General features: G+C 42.4%; 1 protein-coding gene across 1 annotated transcript; it reads right to left on the reverse strand.

Annotated features, from left to right (window-relative positions):
* Positions 1-3098: 3098 nt before the first annotated feature.
* On the reverse strand, positions 3099-4090 carry LOC118592434 (pirin-like). Its single transcript, XM_036201382.1, has one exon. It carries the CDS (start codon positions 4051-4053, stop codon positions 3178-3180), a length of 876 nt encoding a protein of 291 aa, XP_036057275.1. The 5' UTR covers positions 4054-4090; the 3' UTR covers positions 3099-3177.
* Positions 4091-16989: the final 12899 nt, after the last annotated feature.

Raw genomic sequence — 16989 nt, forward strand, 5'->3', positions numbered from 1 at the left:
CTGACTATGACATCATCATTGCTGGAAAGGGAATGTCAAAATTCCAGCAAGACTTAGATTTTAAAATGACAATGACCAGGGACATCAAATCAGTAGCTAAGCAGCTTAGGGACTTTCAAGGAAAACAAGACAAATGAAATACAAATGTCTCTTTTCACAAGTTATTAATGACTGCTTTAAAGTAAGACCTTTAGTGAACTGAGCTTGTGAAAGAGTGTAAAATATCTTCTTCAACACAGCTGGCTTTCCTTTCTAAGAGCTGACATCTTGGTGGTGAGCTCCTGCCTGTGAGGGACCAGCCACTCAGTCAAGCCTCCTCCAGGAGCAACCTGAAAGCAGACAAGGTGGGAGTAGCTGTGAAGAGCTCTGGTGACACCAACCAAAGCAGCCAGGGCTGAGGGACAGCAGCACCGGAGCCAGCCCAGGCCCTCCTGCCTTCCCTCCTGCCATGAGCACATGAAACCTCAAAAGTACAGGGCGACTCCAGGAAAGGCAAGAAAACAAAACCTGCTAAACATCTCTGCCAGATGCCCTGTTACTTCTGGGAAAACTATTAGCCATCTGTCACCAGGCAAACCTGGATCCTCAGAACAATGGCATGCTCTAAACCTGTGCCTTGATGTCCAGAAGGCTGATGAGGCTTTGGGAATTCAGACAAACCAAACTATGGGGCCAAACCTCTGCCACATCAGTGTGCTCTACTAAGACATTGCTGGAAGAATGTTAAAACCCTCCTGGTTGAAAGAATTTATCCAAAATTTCCATTGCAAATTTCTAGGCACGCCAGTAAACATGATTAAATATTCCTAAAGGGAAAGCATAGAAAGAGGTTCACAAGTAATCCAGACTGAGATTAGCAAGGATTAATAATATGGCAATTGATTGCTACATTCAAAGATAGAAAGAAAGGAATTACAGATTTCTTATCTCAAGACACAAAACTAATTTTATAAACCATCAAAATTAAGATTTGAATAAATGTATTTGGCAACCACTTAAACACTGATAGATTAAGAAGGAGAACTGGAGAAATACATGACTGATATTGAAATGAAATCCATTCTGTATGAGAACTATCATAGGAAGAAAGAAGCTCCATGTTGGAAAGACAGAGATCTACATGAGAGCATAAGAAGTCTTCAGGACTTGAAGAAAGGCTCTGAAGTTCCTGAACAAGATCACCTGGGAGGGAGAAAATGCAGAAGACAACTAGCACATAGAGAATCACTGGCCTGGGCCTGACAATACAGGTCAGTGCATGTGCAGCATGTGTGAGGCCAGGGCAGCAACTCCAAGGTAAAGCAGGCTGCCCTGGTGACAACAGGCTGTCAGGAGGATCCCATCACTCTCAGGAGCCTTAAATCCAGCTCAGGTATCTCCTTCTGACACTGTCTCCTCCTGCATGGCAGAGCAGTACTGGGATAAACTCATTGAATCAATCACCTTCTGTAGCTGGATTATAAGCCTCCCTCGGGGGTGAGGGGTGAGAAGTTGTGTTGTCAATGGCACAGACAACACAACTGGTCAGTTGAAGGCAAGTAATGAATTCGCTTATTCACTGAAGAGGAAGGCCTTATAGACCCTCCACCCAGCACCCAGTCTGCATGCTCATCCCTTATTGGCTGGGCACGATCAGGAACTCTGACAGCAACTGTTGCTAGGCCCTCAGGCAGATTCCAGGCTGGCTCATAAGGAGTACCTTATGTGCACGTCTTTGCAACTGGTTGGAGCCTATTTCCTTGACCCTATGGGCCTGTGCTATTACGATTGTCATAGGGATGCCATGTGTAAAACATGCATGGATACACTAGGTCATCCACATGTCAGAATTATTGAAGAACAATGCATTCACAATCTGCATCAACTTTCTTGCCTTTCATTTCAGAAGCACCTTTGCTTTTTCTGAGGCTTGTGCCTTTTGGCAAGTGTAAACTGGTTCCTTCCAATCCTAATGACCAATATTGCTTAGTAACTTAGTAGTAAGTTATTTATTAATCTGTGTCTTACTATCTGTGCTGGATATTTGCACAGTTAAGGTACAGAGTCATTTTTGAATCAGCATTTGCTTTCAAAATGAAGCAAACCAGTGCAGTATAAAATGGAGTCACCCAGGGCAAGGCACACTCTGTAAACTACTGTCCTATATAATACAAAGGAACATAGATGGGCATAGCTCGAGCTCTGCACACTCCAGCCCAAGCTCTGCACACTGTGTCTCTCACAGTGCTAGAACAAGAAGCTTCTGTTCTCTGAGTTTGAGCTGTGGTGGGGATCCACAACCATCAAGTACAAGTCATGGTGCCCTGGGATGCTCTGGGTGGTAGGCAGCTATGAGGGACAGTAATGAAGGTGGGAGTGACCTACAGATACACTCCTGGCTCAGGCTGTGGAGGCATGAGGACAGGCAGCCCTGCCTCCTGTACCGGAAATGACATGGCTCCTGTGGATGATTGTTGAGCCTGAGAGTTCTGAGCAGGTGGCTGGAAGATCTTTTGATTTCTGAAACTGCCTCAAGCTGCAATTTCTGTGCAGCAGACAGGGACTGAGAACTCAGAACCCCAGTGAAAGGATGACTCAATTTCCACAGCTTCCTCCTTATGGCATGGTGGTTTGCTGCTAGATAGGATCTGAAAATGCTCAGGCACACAGCTCGGCTCCCAGGACTTCCTTCCATTGCAGAACTCCATGCTCTGTTTGGGATCCCACTTCCCCCAAAGCCTTTGGAAGACATGCATGGCTTTGTTTAGACAAACCCACAAAGGGAAGTGCCTACCTGGACTACAGGCCACATGACCTCTGGGACAAACAGTGGCAAAGAATATACAAAGAAAGTCTTTAGTGCGAATGATGCTCTGGTACTATATTGTTTTAATCTCCTGTTCTTTTCTCTTATTCTCCTTTTCTTTCTTTCTTTTTTTAATGTGAAATTCTTTTTTATTTTTTACTTTTGGGTTTTCAAGACAGGATTTGTCTGTGTAGCCCTGCTGACCTGGAACTGGCCTGTAGACCAGGCTGGCTTCAAACTCAGAGAGCTACATGTTTCTGTCTCCCAAGTGCTAGAACTAAAGACATGAGCTACCACCACCTGGCTTAATGTAAAATTCTTTAGAAGCATCAGCTAAACCAGCTTTGGAAATTTGAATGGTCAGTCCATCCAAATGGCAGAATTTCAGCTCTTTACAGGTTTCCAATCTTTGACCTCCAGATTTTGGCCCCCTCAAAACCATTTTTTGCATTTCTGAAATCAAGAATGGCCTCAGAAATTTCTTCATTGGTGTTCATCACAAATGGACCATGTTGGACAACTGGTTCTCTTAATGGTTCCCCAGAAATTAAGACAAAATGGCTTTTTGGGGGGTCCTTATTTTCTACCTGGACACTGTCACCTTCTCCAAGCACTGCTGTGTGATGGGGTTCTATCTTTTGCTGAGCACCATCAGGTCCAATATATACATCTCCAGAGACAGTGTAAATGAAGCTTGTCCACCCATTAGGAATAGGCTGGGAATGCTTTGCTCCTTGGTCCAACTTGAAGTCCAGATACAAGGTTGGTATACGTGTGTAAACCTTAGACTTAATCCCCAAGGTTTCTCCTGAAATGACAGCGACTGTCACGCCATCCTTGGTGGGTTTCGGGATCTCTTCACTTTTCAGTTCCTGGTACTGAGGTTCCACCATCTTTTCTGAGCGTCTCAGATTCACCCACAGCTGTAAGCCATGGGCTGGCTCCTCTGAGCAGGGCATCTCAGCATGCAGAATGCCCTGGCCTGCAGTCATCCACTGTTGGTCTCCTGGGTTCATTTTACCAACATGCCCGCAGAAGTCTTCATGGGCCATGCTGCCCCCTTCCAGAAGGTAAGATACTGTTTCAAAACCTCGGTGTGGGTGATCAGGAAACCCTCCCGACCTTCCTCCTTTAAACTCATCAAACAGTAAAAATGGATCCAGATTTTTCAACTCAGGTCTGCCACTGCTTCTGCGGACCCGAGCTCCAACCGCCTCTGACTGCTCCTGACTCAGCACTGAGAGAGTAACCTTCTTAGAGGATGCCATTTTGAAGTTTATAAAGAACGTTCTGGTGTGGAGTCCACTGTAGCACAGGCCCAGGAAGGAAGCCGCGGCTGCCGTAGAGTCTCCACAGCGTCCCTTTTCTTTTTTCTAATCTTACTTTCTATATCTTGTTGTTGTTGATTTATTTGAGATGGAGTTTCTCTGTGTAGCCCTGACTGTCCTGAAACTCATTCTGTAGACCAGGCTGGCCTTGAACTTGGAGATCCACCTGCCTCAGCCTCCCAAGTGCTGGGATTAAAAGCGTGTACCACCAGCTCCTGTTCTTTATATTGTTATTCCCATTATCATTATTGTGGGAGGTTTGTGCTAGTATTGTTACTGTGGTTTTACTTTTGCACTCTGACCAGTGCTGGGGATTAAGCAATCTGGAGAAGGAAGCTTACCACAAATCCTCACATTGATGTGTAAAGTAGATTCACTCCCACAGGTGAACAAATAACAACAAAACACAAGAATGTGAGGAAACAAAACTTCCTCAAAAGATCCTAACACAACAGCAACAGAATGGAAACATTTAATTAGGTAAAGTGCTGAGGAAATCATTCAGGAGGTTAACTTCAAAAGTATTGCAACTTCACAAAGAGATAACTGGAGGAAATAAGCAAAACAATACATGAAATGAGTGATAAACAGCAAATTTTTAAAATTGGAAGTTTTGGAAAAGTTTGCAGATAAATTTTTAGAAATTTATTACAAACCATCATCAACAGACTAAATTAACTGAAAGTTAAAATGTCAGTGCTTCAGGATAGGATTAATGAGTTATTGTACTTCTCTTTACTCAAGAGGAATAAAGAAAAATTATGATGACCTCTAGGAAACGACTAAGAGACCAAAGAATAACATTTCTATTAGAATAGAATGCTGAAATAGAGACTAAAGATATAGAAAACCTGTTCATTAAAGCAATATCTTAAAATGTCCTGTATCTACTGAAAGATTAAGATGTCCATATACACAGATAATTTAGAGCACCACATAGATATGATGAGATAATATTCTTGTCATATCACATTCATGGTAAAATGCATACAGTGCAGAACAAGAAAAGAATGCTGGAAGCCACTAAGAGAAGAGCCAAGTTCCTAACAAAGTACCCGACTGGCAAGCCATCAGAACAACAGCACATTCCTTGACAGAAATGCTAACAGCCAGAGCGTGGACCTATGTACTTTGAGCACTCAGAGAAAAGAACTGACAGCCAATGTGACTACAGGAAATTTGTCCTTATAAAGACCTTCAGGATGAACACAACTAATGCTGACCACTGAGGCTGCAGGAGGTAGACATTCACAGGAAAATAAAAACACAAAGGAAGAAGACAGAAAGCTACAATCCCAAGAGCTCAGGAGAAAATAACTCCTGCAGTTCTCAGGAATCAGCAGTATTGACTCAGTAAGTGTGCTGGTTAGTTTTTTGTCAACTTGACCCATGCTGGAGTCATCTGGGAAGAAGAATCCTCAGCTGAGGAATTGTCTCCATCCTGTTGGCAAGTCTGTGGGGCATTTTCTTGATTGATGATTGATGTGGGAGGGTCTAGACCACTTTGGGGTCCTGGGATGATTAAGGAAGCAGGCTGAGCAAGCCTTGAAGAGCCACTAGTGAGCCATGTTCCTCCAGTGTCTCTGATTCAGTTCTAACCTGAGTTCCTACCTGGCTTCTTGCAGTGGTGACTGTGATGTGGAAATTTAAGTCAAATAAACCTCTTCCTCCCCAAGTAGCTTTAGATCATGATGTTTTATCACTGCAATAGAAAGCAAACTGCCAGTGAGCCAGCAAACTTCTAAGATGAGAGAGAAAGAAAAGAACACACAGAAATTGAAGACAAAACAGAACACCAGGAGAAGAGAAGCTCATGAAATTATAGGATTTCATTCACTACAAACATTTTGACAATAACATAACTATAAATGGTCTCAATTCTGGAGTAATAGATGCACCTGGCAGGTTGAATTGAAAAGCAGAAAACAATCACCAATTGTTTATTGCAGCAGGAAACTCAACCAGCTTGCAATGTATGTGGAGACTGAACGTGCAAGGATGGAAAATGGCATTTAAAGCAGACAGACTCCCAAAGCTATACTCCTACCTGACAAAGCAGATATCCAGCCAAAGTTAGGAAAAATAAAGATAACTACATAATAAGAATTGGAATACTCATTCACAATCTTTTAACAAATCACAAAGGTAATTTCTTGTATTTTGTCAGATCATAATGGAATTGGAGTAAAAATCAAGTGCAAAAGAAACAACAGAAATACATGGTGATTGAACAGTATGTGTTTTATGCAAACATGATTCAACATATGCAAATTAATAAAGATATTCAGCACATAACATGATCAAGGATAAGAATGATATGGAAGAAGTCTATGAAAAAGTAAACTCATTCTTGATTACAGCCCTGAACAAACCAGGAAGAGAAAGCTCACACCTGCACCAAATACAGTGAACTGTGATACTCCTACCCACAGCTTTATACTGTAAGGGAATAACTCAAATTACTTCCTTTAAATATAGGTTAGAGCCAAGGGTGACCATTCCCTCAACTATTATTCTATTATTTAATACAGGGCTTGGATCCTTGGAGAAATTAGATGAAAGAATAAAAAGAAAGATACAATCAGGAAATGAAGAAGTCAAATTACCCTATAAGTGGATGAAATGTTTCTTTTAAAATCCCACAGGGCTGACAGATCACTTGCCTAGCATATGAAAGGCTCTGGATTTGATCCTCTGAACCACACACCAAGAAAAAAGCTCTGAAAACCATCCAGGGTCTAGCAAGATGGCTCTGCAGGTGAACAGACTGTCTGTATAAGACTGGAGATCTGAGTTCAATCCAGAATACCATGAAAGGGGGAAGAGAGTGGCATGTCTTTGGAATCCCAACACAGGGTAATCACCTGGAAGCTGAAGGACCAGCTAACTTGGAGGACCCAGCATGGAAGAAAGTACAGGACAGATCTCCTCAACAAATTGGGAGAAAAGAACTGACTCTCCAAAGTTATCCTGTGATCTCCACACACAGTGTACCCCCTACCTCTGTCTCTCCACTCCCCTCCCCCCCCCCCCCCGAGAAGACAGAGAGAAGCTGTGGTAAAGCATCTCTGCATTTACAAAGCAGGGTAGATTATGAAAATAAGCTTGCACACCTCTGAATATACCCATAGCCACAGAATTCCTCACTGTAAGTCGATGAGGTGTAGGATGCTAATTATACTATAAGAAAGCCATTCCTGCTCGCCCATACTCACTGCTGTCAGATGCAGGGGAAGAAGAGTCACTCAGGCTGCTGCTCAGCTTGTCCTCAGCTCTGCCTGCATCAGGAACTTCAGGGGTGGAAGGTGAGCCTGGGAGGTGCCAGAAGAGAGAAGTGGAGGTAGCGCCACCTGGTGGTTAATCAGGATTCTCACACTCCATGTTGTTGGGAAGCCTGGGTCTGGCAAGAACAGGAGAGCTGGACAGTCTGCACTCAGCCCTGGGTCAGGTCCACATCAGTGCTGGATGCTGGGGAACCAGCCCCAGGGAAGAGAAAAAGGAAAGCAAAGGCGTCTGTCTGTCTGTCTGTCTGACTCTCTCTCTCTATCCTTCCCTCCCTCTTTCCCTCCTTCCCTCTCTCTTTCTCAGTCTCTCTCTCTCACTCTTTCTCTTTCTTCCTTTCTTTTTTAATAGATTGGCAGTGGGGGTATTAACAGGAGGTGAATATATACTTGACACAGATAGGGGCTAACACTGGGGTGAAGACAGCCCAGGATATGGCTTGTTAAACACCCAGATTGTTAATATAAATTGATTTATAGTTTGCTTTTATATCTAAAGAGACCAGTTGAGAAATAACTCACTGTTCACGATTGTAAGCCCTATAACCAAGAGACTGAAGCAGGAGGACTTGCGGTTTGGGTGCTTGAGCTAAATATGGAACTCTATCCCTAAAGAACAGGAAGAGGATGGGGCACTAAGTGTAGACTGTGAACCTGCAGTCAGATGGCACAGCGTGTGCAGTACAGGACACTTCATAGACCACAAAGTTCAGTGTTGTAAGTCAGTTTCATACTCTAATAGTCTCTGTAACATTCCAGCATGAATGGGGGAGAGTCACACGGGCCCTCCCCCTCCAGCTGAGGAGCTATAGACAGTAGATGACTGCCAGGAGAGGGAAAGTCGGTGTTCTTCAGGAGTGTGGTCCTTGGTATGGTGACTATCCAGGGCATGGTTCTACTCCATGTGTACATGGGCGTCACTGACTGGACTCGGTGGTCACTGAAGGAAGGGAGGGAGAGGAATGGGGAGGGAGTGAGAAATAGAGGGCAAGAGAGGGAAAGGAGGAGGAAGTTGTTGGGAGAGGGACTTCAGGGGGAATTCTGTTGTAAGGTAGCAGTGGAGGGTGAGTGAGGCTGAGTATGATTAAAATACATCCTATGTGTGAAGTTCTCAAAATTCTCAAAGAATACAAATTATTAAAGTTTTGATAAGGTTAAATTTATCAGAGTATGAGATACATACAGAGAAAGTCCAGGCTGGGCAGTGGCCTGACTCTGTGAGCATGAGGACCTGAGTTCAGATCCTCAGCACCAGGCAAAAATCCTGATAGTGGGAGGGGGAGCCAGGGGTCCCTGGGGCTTGCCTATAAGCCATTCTGGATGAATCAGAAGTCCCTGGCTCATTCCTCAGGTTCAGGGTGAGAGTGGGGATAACACTCTTGTTGACCTCCACAGGGGTGCTCACCCACATACAACCAAACATGCACATACATACAACATTATAGAAAATCTGACTAGACAGCTTGATGTGTATTTACAATGTGACATATTTGTATTTGTGAAACTCAGATTTTTATAGAACATTTCGAGTACTTCAGAAGGAGGAATAGGAGCACACACCTATAATCTCAGGACTCAGCCTGAGGTCCAAGGTTTACAAGTTAGAGGACAGCCTGTGCTACATAGAGCTTGATGGCCAGCCTGGGCTACAAAGTGAAACTGCTTCCGCCCTCTGCCTTGAAAACAAAAGAGCAGAAAGAAAAGAGAAGAGGGAGGAATGGAGAAGGACAGAGGTAGGGAGAGGAGGGGGAGGGGAGAGCAGCAGTGAGACACACAGGAAAGACAGAGGACCACAGGGCTTCCCTCAAGCTCCATCATGGCCGCCCTTTCCAAAGTCACTGTGTTCTTGCTTCTGTGTGTTTGTTGTCTACTTCTAGTTAGGTTTTACTTCTATTGTGTAGTAGTGTTGGTACCTAACCCAGGACTCCAGGCCTGCCCCAGGTGTGCCAGTTACATCCCCAACTCCGAGGATTTGATAATTGTGTAATCAACTTTCTGAGTGATTCTCTTCACCACCACCCCATCCTAACCTGCAAGTAGATCTGGGACACCTGCTGTACACTTTTGTGGCATCTGGAGACTTTTGGACCAAAACTATTGAGGCAGAATCCCACAGCTGTTCCAGAACTTTTGCTTAAGAACCTATGACTCTGGGAGCAGCATTATGCACTCATCCAAGTCACCACCCTTCAAACTCATTTTTTAAATTATTTTTGTTTAATTGACTTACATAATTGAAGATTTCCACATGGCTTTTTCACACAGATTTTTTTTTAATTTTAAATATATTTATTTATTAATTTTTTTTTCATTTTCCATACTAACCTTCCCTTCTCCCACCTCCTCACCTCCATCCCACTCTACCCCCATCCACTCCTCAGAGTGGGTAAGCCCTCCATGGTAGTCAACAAAGTCTGGCATGTCAAGTTGAAGGAGAGCCTAGCCCCTCCCCATTGTATCAAGGCTGAGCAAGGTATCCCCACCACAGGGAATGGGCTCCAAAAAGCCAGTTCATGCACCTGGGATAAGTCCTGGTCCTGCTGCCAGGGACCACACAAACAGATCAATCCACACAACTGTCACCCCCCTTCAGTGGGTCTAGTTCAGTCCCATGCAGGTTCAGGGGCTGTCAGTCCAGAGTCAGTGAGCTCCAACTAGCACCAGTCAGCTGTCTCTGTGGGTTTCCCCATCATGATCTTGACCCCTTCTTCTTCTTCTTCTTCTTCTTCTTCTTCTTCTTCTTCTTCTTCTTCTTCTTCTTCTTCTTCTTCTTCTCCTTCTTCTTCTTCTTCTCCTTCTCCTTCTCCTTCTCCTTCTCCTTCTCCTTCTTCTTCTTCTTCTTCTTCATCTTCTTCTTCATCGTTGTCTTCTTCTTCTTCTCCTTCTTCTTCTTCTTCTTCTTCTTCTTCTTCTTCTTCTTCTTCTTCTTCTTCTTCTTCTTCCTCTACCACTGAGCTAAATCCCCAACCCGCTTCTGATGTTTTACAATCTTGCATCTAAGCTGTTAACGCACAATATGCTGGATACACAGACAAGGAGCTTCTCTTAAGCATTCAGGAGGGTGGATTCCCACAAGGAATTAGCACAGGGAGAATATCAAGGTCAAGGTCAGCAAGCAAGGCAACAGTTACCCCCAAAAAATGGGAGCCAGGGCCCTACAGGTCTCCTCCTATTACCAAAAAATTAGCTTCTGTCTTAGGTTGCATGGGACATCAGCAGGTCACCTTACCTGTCATGGAGACACCTGTCCAAGCCACACAGGCGTTCTGTCTTAGGTTGGTTTCACACAGAACTTGTTTCAGAAGAACTGTCCTCCACTTCCTTCCTCCTCCCTTACCCCCATGTAAATCTTTATATGACCAAAAGCCCCTGAAAGTTCTTGGTGAGCAGTACTAATGTTTTGACTAACTATGTCCCTTCTGATGCTTTTCAAACTAAGTAGATAGGTTGATTAGGATCTAGAGGTATTGAAACAATAGTTAGATTCCTTCACAAACTGGAGAGGTTTAGGCTTCTCATGAGATAAGGGAAACTATGTGTGGCTTTGGGAGAAACTGGTTGTTTCTGTTGATCAGTAACTAAAAAAATCTTGCCATGATTAGAAAAATAATTAAGTCCATCTCATCTCTGTCCCCTTGTCTCCCTGGTGAACTACTCTATTACCTGTTCTGGCTTGGCCTTTACTCTGATACTGACTGGATTAACAGCAGGGCCCTACATCTTAAACTAAAACAGGATGAATCCATGATTTGATTTATACATTAAGACCAGTGGGGAATGTAACAGGTCCCAGTCCATAGCACAGCTGACTCCATGACAGGAGCAACATTCAGGCTGTAGAACTCAGTGTGGAGACAGCACCACCTGCCACAACTAAACAAAGGCCTAATACATCAAAGTCCATAGTTCTGAGAAGTCTCAAAATGTACTAACCTTGCTGTTTAGTTTCTACAGTTCTGCTTCTGGCTAACTGTTCTTGTTACCTGAAGTATGCCAAACCACAACATGTCCTCTGTGCTTAAAAGCTGATCCTGAGAATGTCTTAGTCCTACACTGGGATCCTGAACACACAGTGTAGTCACCCTCTGGCTAATAAAGACTTTCTATGGCTTAAAACCATGTCTAAACAGTCTTCTCTGGTGAATACCCTACAAAAATGAAGGCATATCTTATAAACTTGTATTCTACCAAGTGGGAAACCCCAAGAGATATTAATGAATTTCTAGACATTTATGACCTAACAAAGTTAAATACAGATGAAATAAAAAATATAAATGGGATAAAAGTGGTAATATACCAACGCCAAAAGTCCAGGCTCGGATAGATTCAGTGTAGAAATCTACCAGGCCTTCAAAGTAGAACTGTAAGTTTTCTCAATAGATTCCCTAATGTAGAAAAGGAAGGAATTCTTTCCAAGTCATTTTATGAAGTTAGTGTTACCCTGATATCAAACCAGACAAAGACGTAGCAATATAAAAAAAATGGGGAACAAAGATACAGACATTCTCCATAAAGTATCTGTAAACTGATTTCAAGGACACATAAAAACAATTCTTCATCATGATTGAGCTAGCTTCATTCTAGAGACACAGAGACGTTCAACATACACAAATCAATAAATGTAATACACACATAAATGAACTCAAGGACAAAAATCACTTGATTATTTCAATAGATATAATAAAGGACCTTGACAAAGTCCTACACCCTTTCATGAAAACAACCCTGAAGAGAATATGAATGGAGGAAACACATCTCAGCATGATACAGACTGAAGGACCTGCAGCCAACATCATGATACCTGGAGAAAAACTCAGGCATTTCCACTAAGATCAGGAATAAACCTGGGCACTCTGCACTCTCCACTCCTGTTCAGTACACTGCTTGAGATCTTAGCTAAAGCAGCAAGACAAGAGAAAGACAGAGACAAACAGGAAGGGAGAAGTCAATGTGTCTTTATGTACAGGTAACAGGAGCCCACACATAACAGACTAAAACTCCACCAGAAAATTCTTAGAGTTAATAAACACCTTCAGTAAAGTGCTAGGACACAAGACTAACAAACAAAAATCAGTAACTATGCTATAACCAATGACAAACGGACTGAGAAAGAAATCAAGGAGACACTATTAACCACAGCAGCTTCAACAGCAACGGAACTTCTTGCAAGAAACCTAACCAAGGAAATAAATGATCCCCATGATAAAAACTTCACAACACTGACAAAGGAATCAAGGAAGAACCCAGAAGAAAGCCCTCCCTTGCACACCGCAGGAAAAATGCCTGTTGTGAAAATGGCTGTTCTACCAAGAAACAAACAAAAACAAAAAACTTAACAGTGTAATCGCCATTAAAATTCCATTATTCTTCACACAAGTGAAAAACATGCTAAAATTATTATATTGAAGCATAAAGATCCAGGGACTCCAAAGCAGCTGTGAGCAAGAAAATCTAATTCTAAAGACAGGCTCATGCTATATTTCAAGATATACAACTGAGCCATAGTATTAAAAACAGTACATACCGGCACAGTGTAAACCAATGGAATAGAACTGGGGACCAGGATATACTCACTTATAAGGAAGTTCTATTGTGAGTCTCTGAGAAATATCTGCCCAGATTTCAACAGCACCTGTGCCTCAAAGATGGCGCCGGCTTCCGCCTTCTGCCTTCCCGACAGTGAGCGCTCTCTGTGATAAACAACTCCATATTTGGCTAAGGCAAAGATTCTGGCTTGCTTCCGAGTACCTGGACCTATTGGTAGTGCCCATGTGGCATATCAGGGTTGGCTACCCAGTGATTACTTAAGGCTGTGAGCGGATTTCCCCGGAGTCAGAAGATAGTTCAAGGTTCCCGAATAAACTGCTGAAAGAAGAGCCTGGTATTGTGTCTTTCTTGCTGGTCGAGGCGGCCACGGCACACCTGTATCAGTTTATACTTCCACCAGCAGTAAAAAAGGGTTCCACTCCCCCACATCTTCACCATCATTTGTTTTCTCAGTGATACCTCTTTTTATTGGGGTGAAATAGACCTCAAATCATACAATTTACATGTCCTCAAATGGGTAAGAATTTGTGCAGTTTTGAAAATATTTATTGTTCATATGTGTGTGTGTGTGTGTGTGTGTGTGTGTGCGTACATGCGCATGCATGTGCTTCTTTTGTTGAGAACTCTCTGTTTATTTCCATAGCCTATTCTCTATTATCATTTGCTTTCTTGATGTTTTCAGGTTTTTCTGTATTCTGGCTATTATTACTCTGTCAAGGGTGGAGCCGGTGAGGATTTTCTCCCCCCACATAATCCAAAGGCCTCTGTCTCCTCTTGCAGAGATACCTGCCCCTCTGTGTTTATTGCTGCTCTGGACACACTAGAGGAAATGGAAATAGCCTAGATGTCCAGTGCTAAGATGGCAGGGGTGATGAACGTAATGGAAATGTGACTCTAAAATAATCCATGTGAGGAAGATATAGATCACCACACTAATGTAGATAATTAAGTTTATGAAAGTCCTTTAGTTTTGGCCATTGACTAAATGAGGGTTCATACCTCAAAGCCTTCCAGTGTGGATGGTCAGAGGTACAGCATTTTGAAGGCAAAACCTTTAATTTCATTGATGTTGGATGAGAGGCAAAGTTACCTTGCACCATTGTTTTGACAGAGCATAGTTATTTCAGACACAACACGACGGTTAATTTTGACTTACACCTACTATGGTTATTTTACTTTAAGATGTACATCAATAATTTGGGTTAATACATCTGGACCATGGTCACAGAATCCCAAATGTGTTTCCAGTGCAGACATCACTGTTGTGGGATAGAGGGCTGAGAAGTTTCTGAAGAGACCCAAATGGAGTCAGGACAGGATGGCTTTTGTCAATTCAGTATATGTGTGTGATTGACTTTTATTGAGTATAAAGAAATGTTGGGAAAGAGGGCATCCTTTTCTAAGAATTGCTTCTGGCTTTCTACAAAGAAACTCTGTGGGATCCTGTGAAGAAACCAAAACAATGGTTAAATCTCATTAGTACTAGCTGTGGCATTCATCGCCAGTCTCAGAGTGGGGTAAGATGGTGGACCATCTCAGCTCTCCACCTTAGAACTGTCCTGAACAGTATGCAGTCCAAAGTCTCTTTGTGTGGTGTTTATTGACACAATGGCATCATTATGAACCAGGTAGAATCATTGTTGTGGGGCCCCATCTTCCTTCTGGAGACTTCAGAGATTGCTATTAGGAAAACTGATTTTTTACAGTGGAAAACTTAAACATTATTAATACCAAAATGTAAAGTTTAAATTTTAGGATAGCATGATATACAAGAAAGTTTCCAAAGAGTCAAAAATAAGAATGGGGAGAAATAGAACTTTGACAATAGTTCCTAGATTTTTGTTTTCTTCTGTCCTACACTTATTGGCTCTTCTGATATGAGACAGAAACTCTTAATTTTTTCTTTTAACACCATGCTTGATTTAGCGCGCTCTCTCTCTCTCTCTCTCTCTCTCTCTCTCTCTCTCTCTCTGCCTCAAAAAATACAAAAACTAAGAATCAAAACAAATGAAAAAAAGTAAGACAATGACTACTAAAACAAAACAAAAACTACACAAAAATGCAAGGATTCTCTTTCATGTTGGCCAATTAACAACGCAAAATTACCAACACACAATAACTCCTGGGCACGATTCCTGCCCTGGAGTGCAGTTGATATTCCCAGTGATACTTTATTGGAGAATATTGATTTTTCCTTTGCCCAGCAGATACTAACTGCACATTGCTTCTTGGTTAGGGGTGGGATTTTGTGTCCATTTCCCTTTTTAAGTGTTGGGGTTCAGTGTGGCTTGAGCTGTGCAGGTCTTGTGCATGCTGCCACAGTCTCTGTGAGTTCCTGTGTGTGTTAGTCCTATAGTTTCTGAAAAATCCTCTTTCCCTGGAGGCATCCACCAACTCCTGCTCTTAAAACCTTTTTACCTCCCCTTCTGCATAGACCTCTGAGTGTCAATGGGAGAGGTTTGATGAAGACATCCTTTGTAGGGCCGTGTGCTACAAATTCTCCCAGTCTCTATACATTGTCCAGTTGTGGACCTCTTTGTAAATTACCATCTACCACAAGAAGAAGCTTTTATGATGAGGGTTGAGCAATATGTCTATAGGTATAGCAATATGTCATCAGAAATCACTGTATGCTATGTTTCTCCAGACAAATATTAGTAGTAGGTTTTCCCCTAATGCCAAGACCTGTCTATTTTTAGGTTCTTGGCCACTTTAGCCGTGTCAGAGGTAAGCTTCATCTCATATAGTGGACTTTCAACCTGTTTTTAAGGTGGTTGGTTACAACCGTCACATTTGTGCCATTATTGTACCTGTATAACTTGCAGGCATGTTTCTGCTGGAGGACACAGAGTTTGTAGCTGGGTGATACTGATTTCTCTTCTCCTCTAGGAGCATGCAAAGTGCCTTCAGGTACCATAAATGTTAGCAGTGGGGGTGAAGATTCTAATTGGGTACCTGCTTGATATCTCTTGTGTTCAATAACATACATAAGTGAGGTCTTCAGCAATAGGGTCCTACTATTGGGTTATGGATAACAACCAATAGCCTTTGCTATAATCTGTGATGTTTGAGGAGATCTATATGAATTCTTTTGACTAATGACTCAACATGATGTCATCCATTCCTGGCACTCTAGGTGTCATGTTACTTGGTGACAAAAAATGTCTTGTTGGGACACTGTCTCCTCCATTATATTGTGACTCCATTTAAATTCCTCTCATGTATATATTTATTTTAGGGTGCTTCTATGGTAGTAAGTTTGCATGTGGCTTTTCAAATGACCTTTAGTATTAGATGTCCCTCCCCTTATTACCTCCCTTACCTGTCCTCACATCCCCCTCCACATTAAATTCTCCTATTCCAGTTTTCCATTTACCTCTTTATAACACTATACCCTTATTTCTCCTTCCTTGAAAGGTCCTCTCATCACATCTGGTCCCTTACTAGCTACCTAATGTCTGTTATTATTCAGATTGAGTACTCATGTCTAAAGCTTAAAGCCAACCTCCCCATGTAGAAGAAAGCATCCACTGTCTGTCTTCTGTTGTTTGGGTTAACTCAGTCAGAATAATTGCTTCTACATGCATTCATTCACCTGAAACTTCATTTTTCTTAACAGCTGAATAATGTTCCATTGTTTAAATGTAGCACAGTTCCAGTATCTCTTTACCAGATGATGGACATACAGGCTGTTTTCAATTTCAGGTGTTATAAACAGATAAGCAGTGAACATGAGTCACAAAGTGTCTCTGTAGTAATATGTATAGGTCTCTGGGTATATAACCAAGACATACTAGTTGAATCTTATAGTGGATCAATTTTCAGAATTTTGATATGGTGCTGGATTCTGACAGAGGCAGATGTCTTGGTTGGTCATGTTTGCATTTTTCTGCTCTGGGATAAGGCATATGAAATAATGGTATCTGAAAAGTTTTCTGGTGTAAATATGTGGTCTTGTCTTCATTGGGTGGATGTTCTGTTTTGTTGTTGTTGTTGTTTGTTGCTGTTGACAACCCTGGTCCTAGACACTTGTGGTCAATGTGTGGGC

This window comes from Onychomys torridus, chromosome 10, assembly GCF_903995425.1.
Source record: "Onychomys torridus chromosome 10, mOncTor1.1, whole genome shotgun sequence".
NCBI lineage: Eukaryota > Metazoa > Chordata > Mammalia > Rodentia > Cricetidae > Onychomys > Onychomys torridus.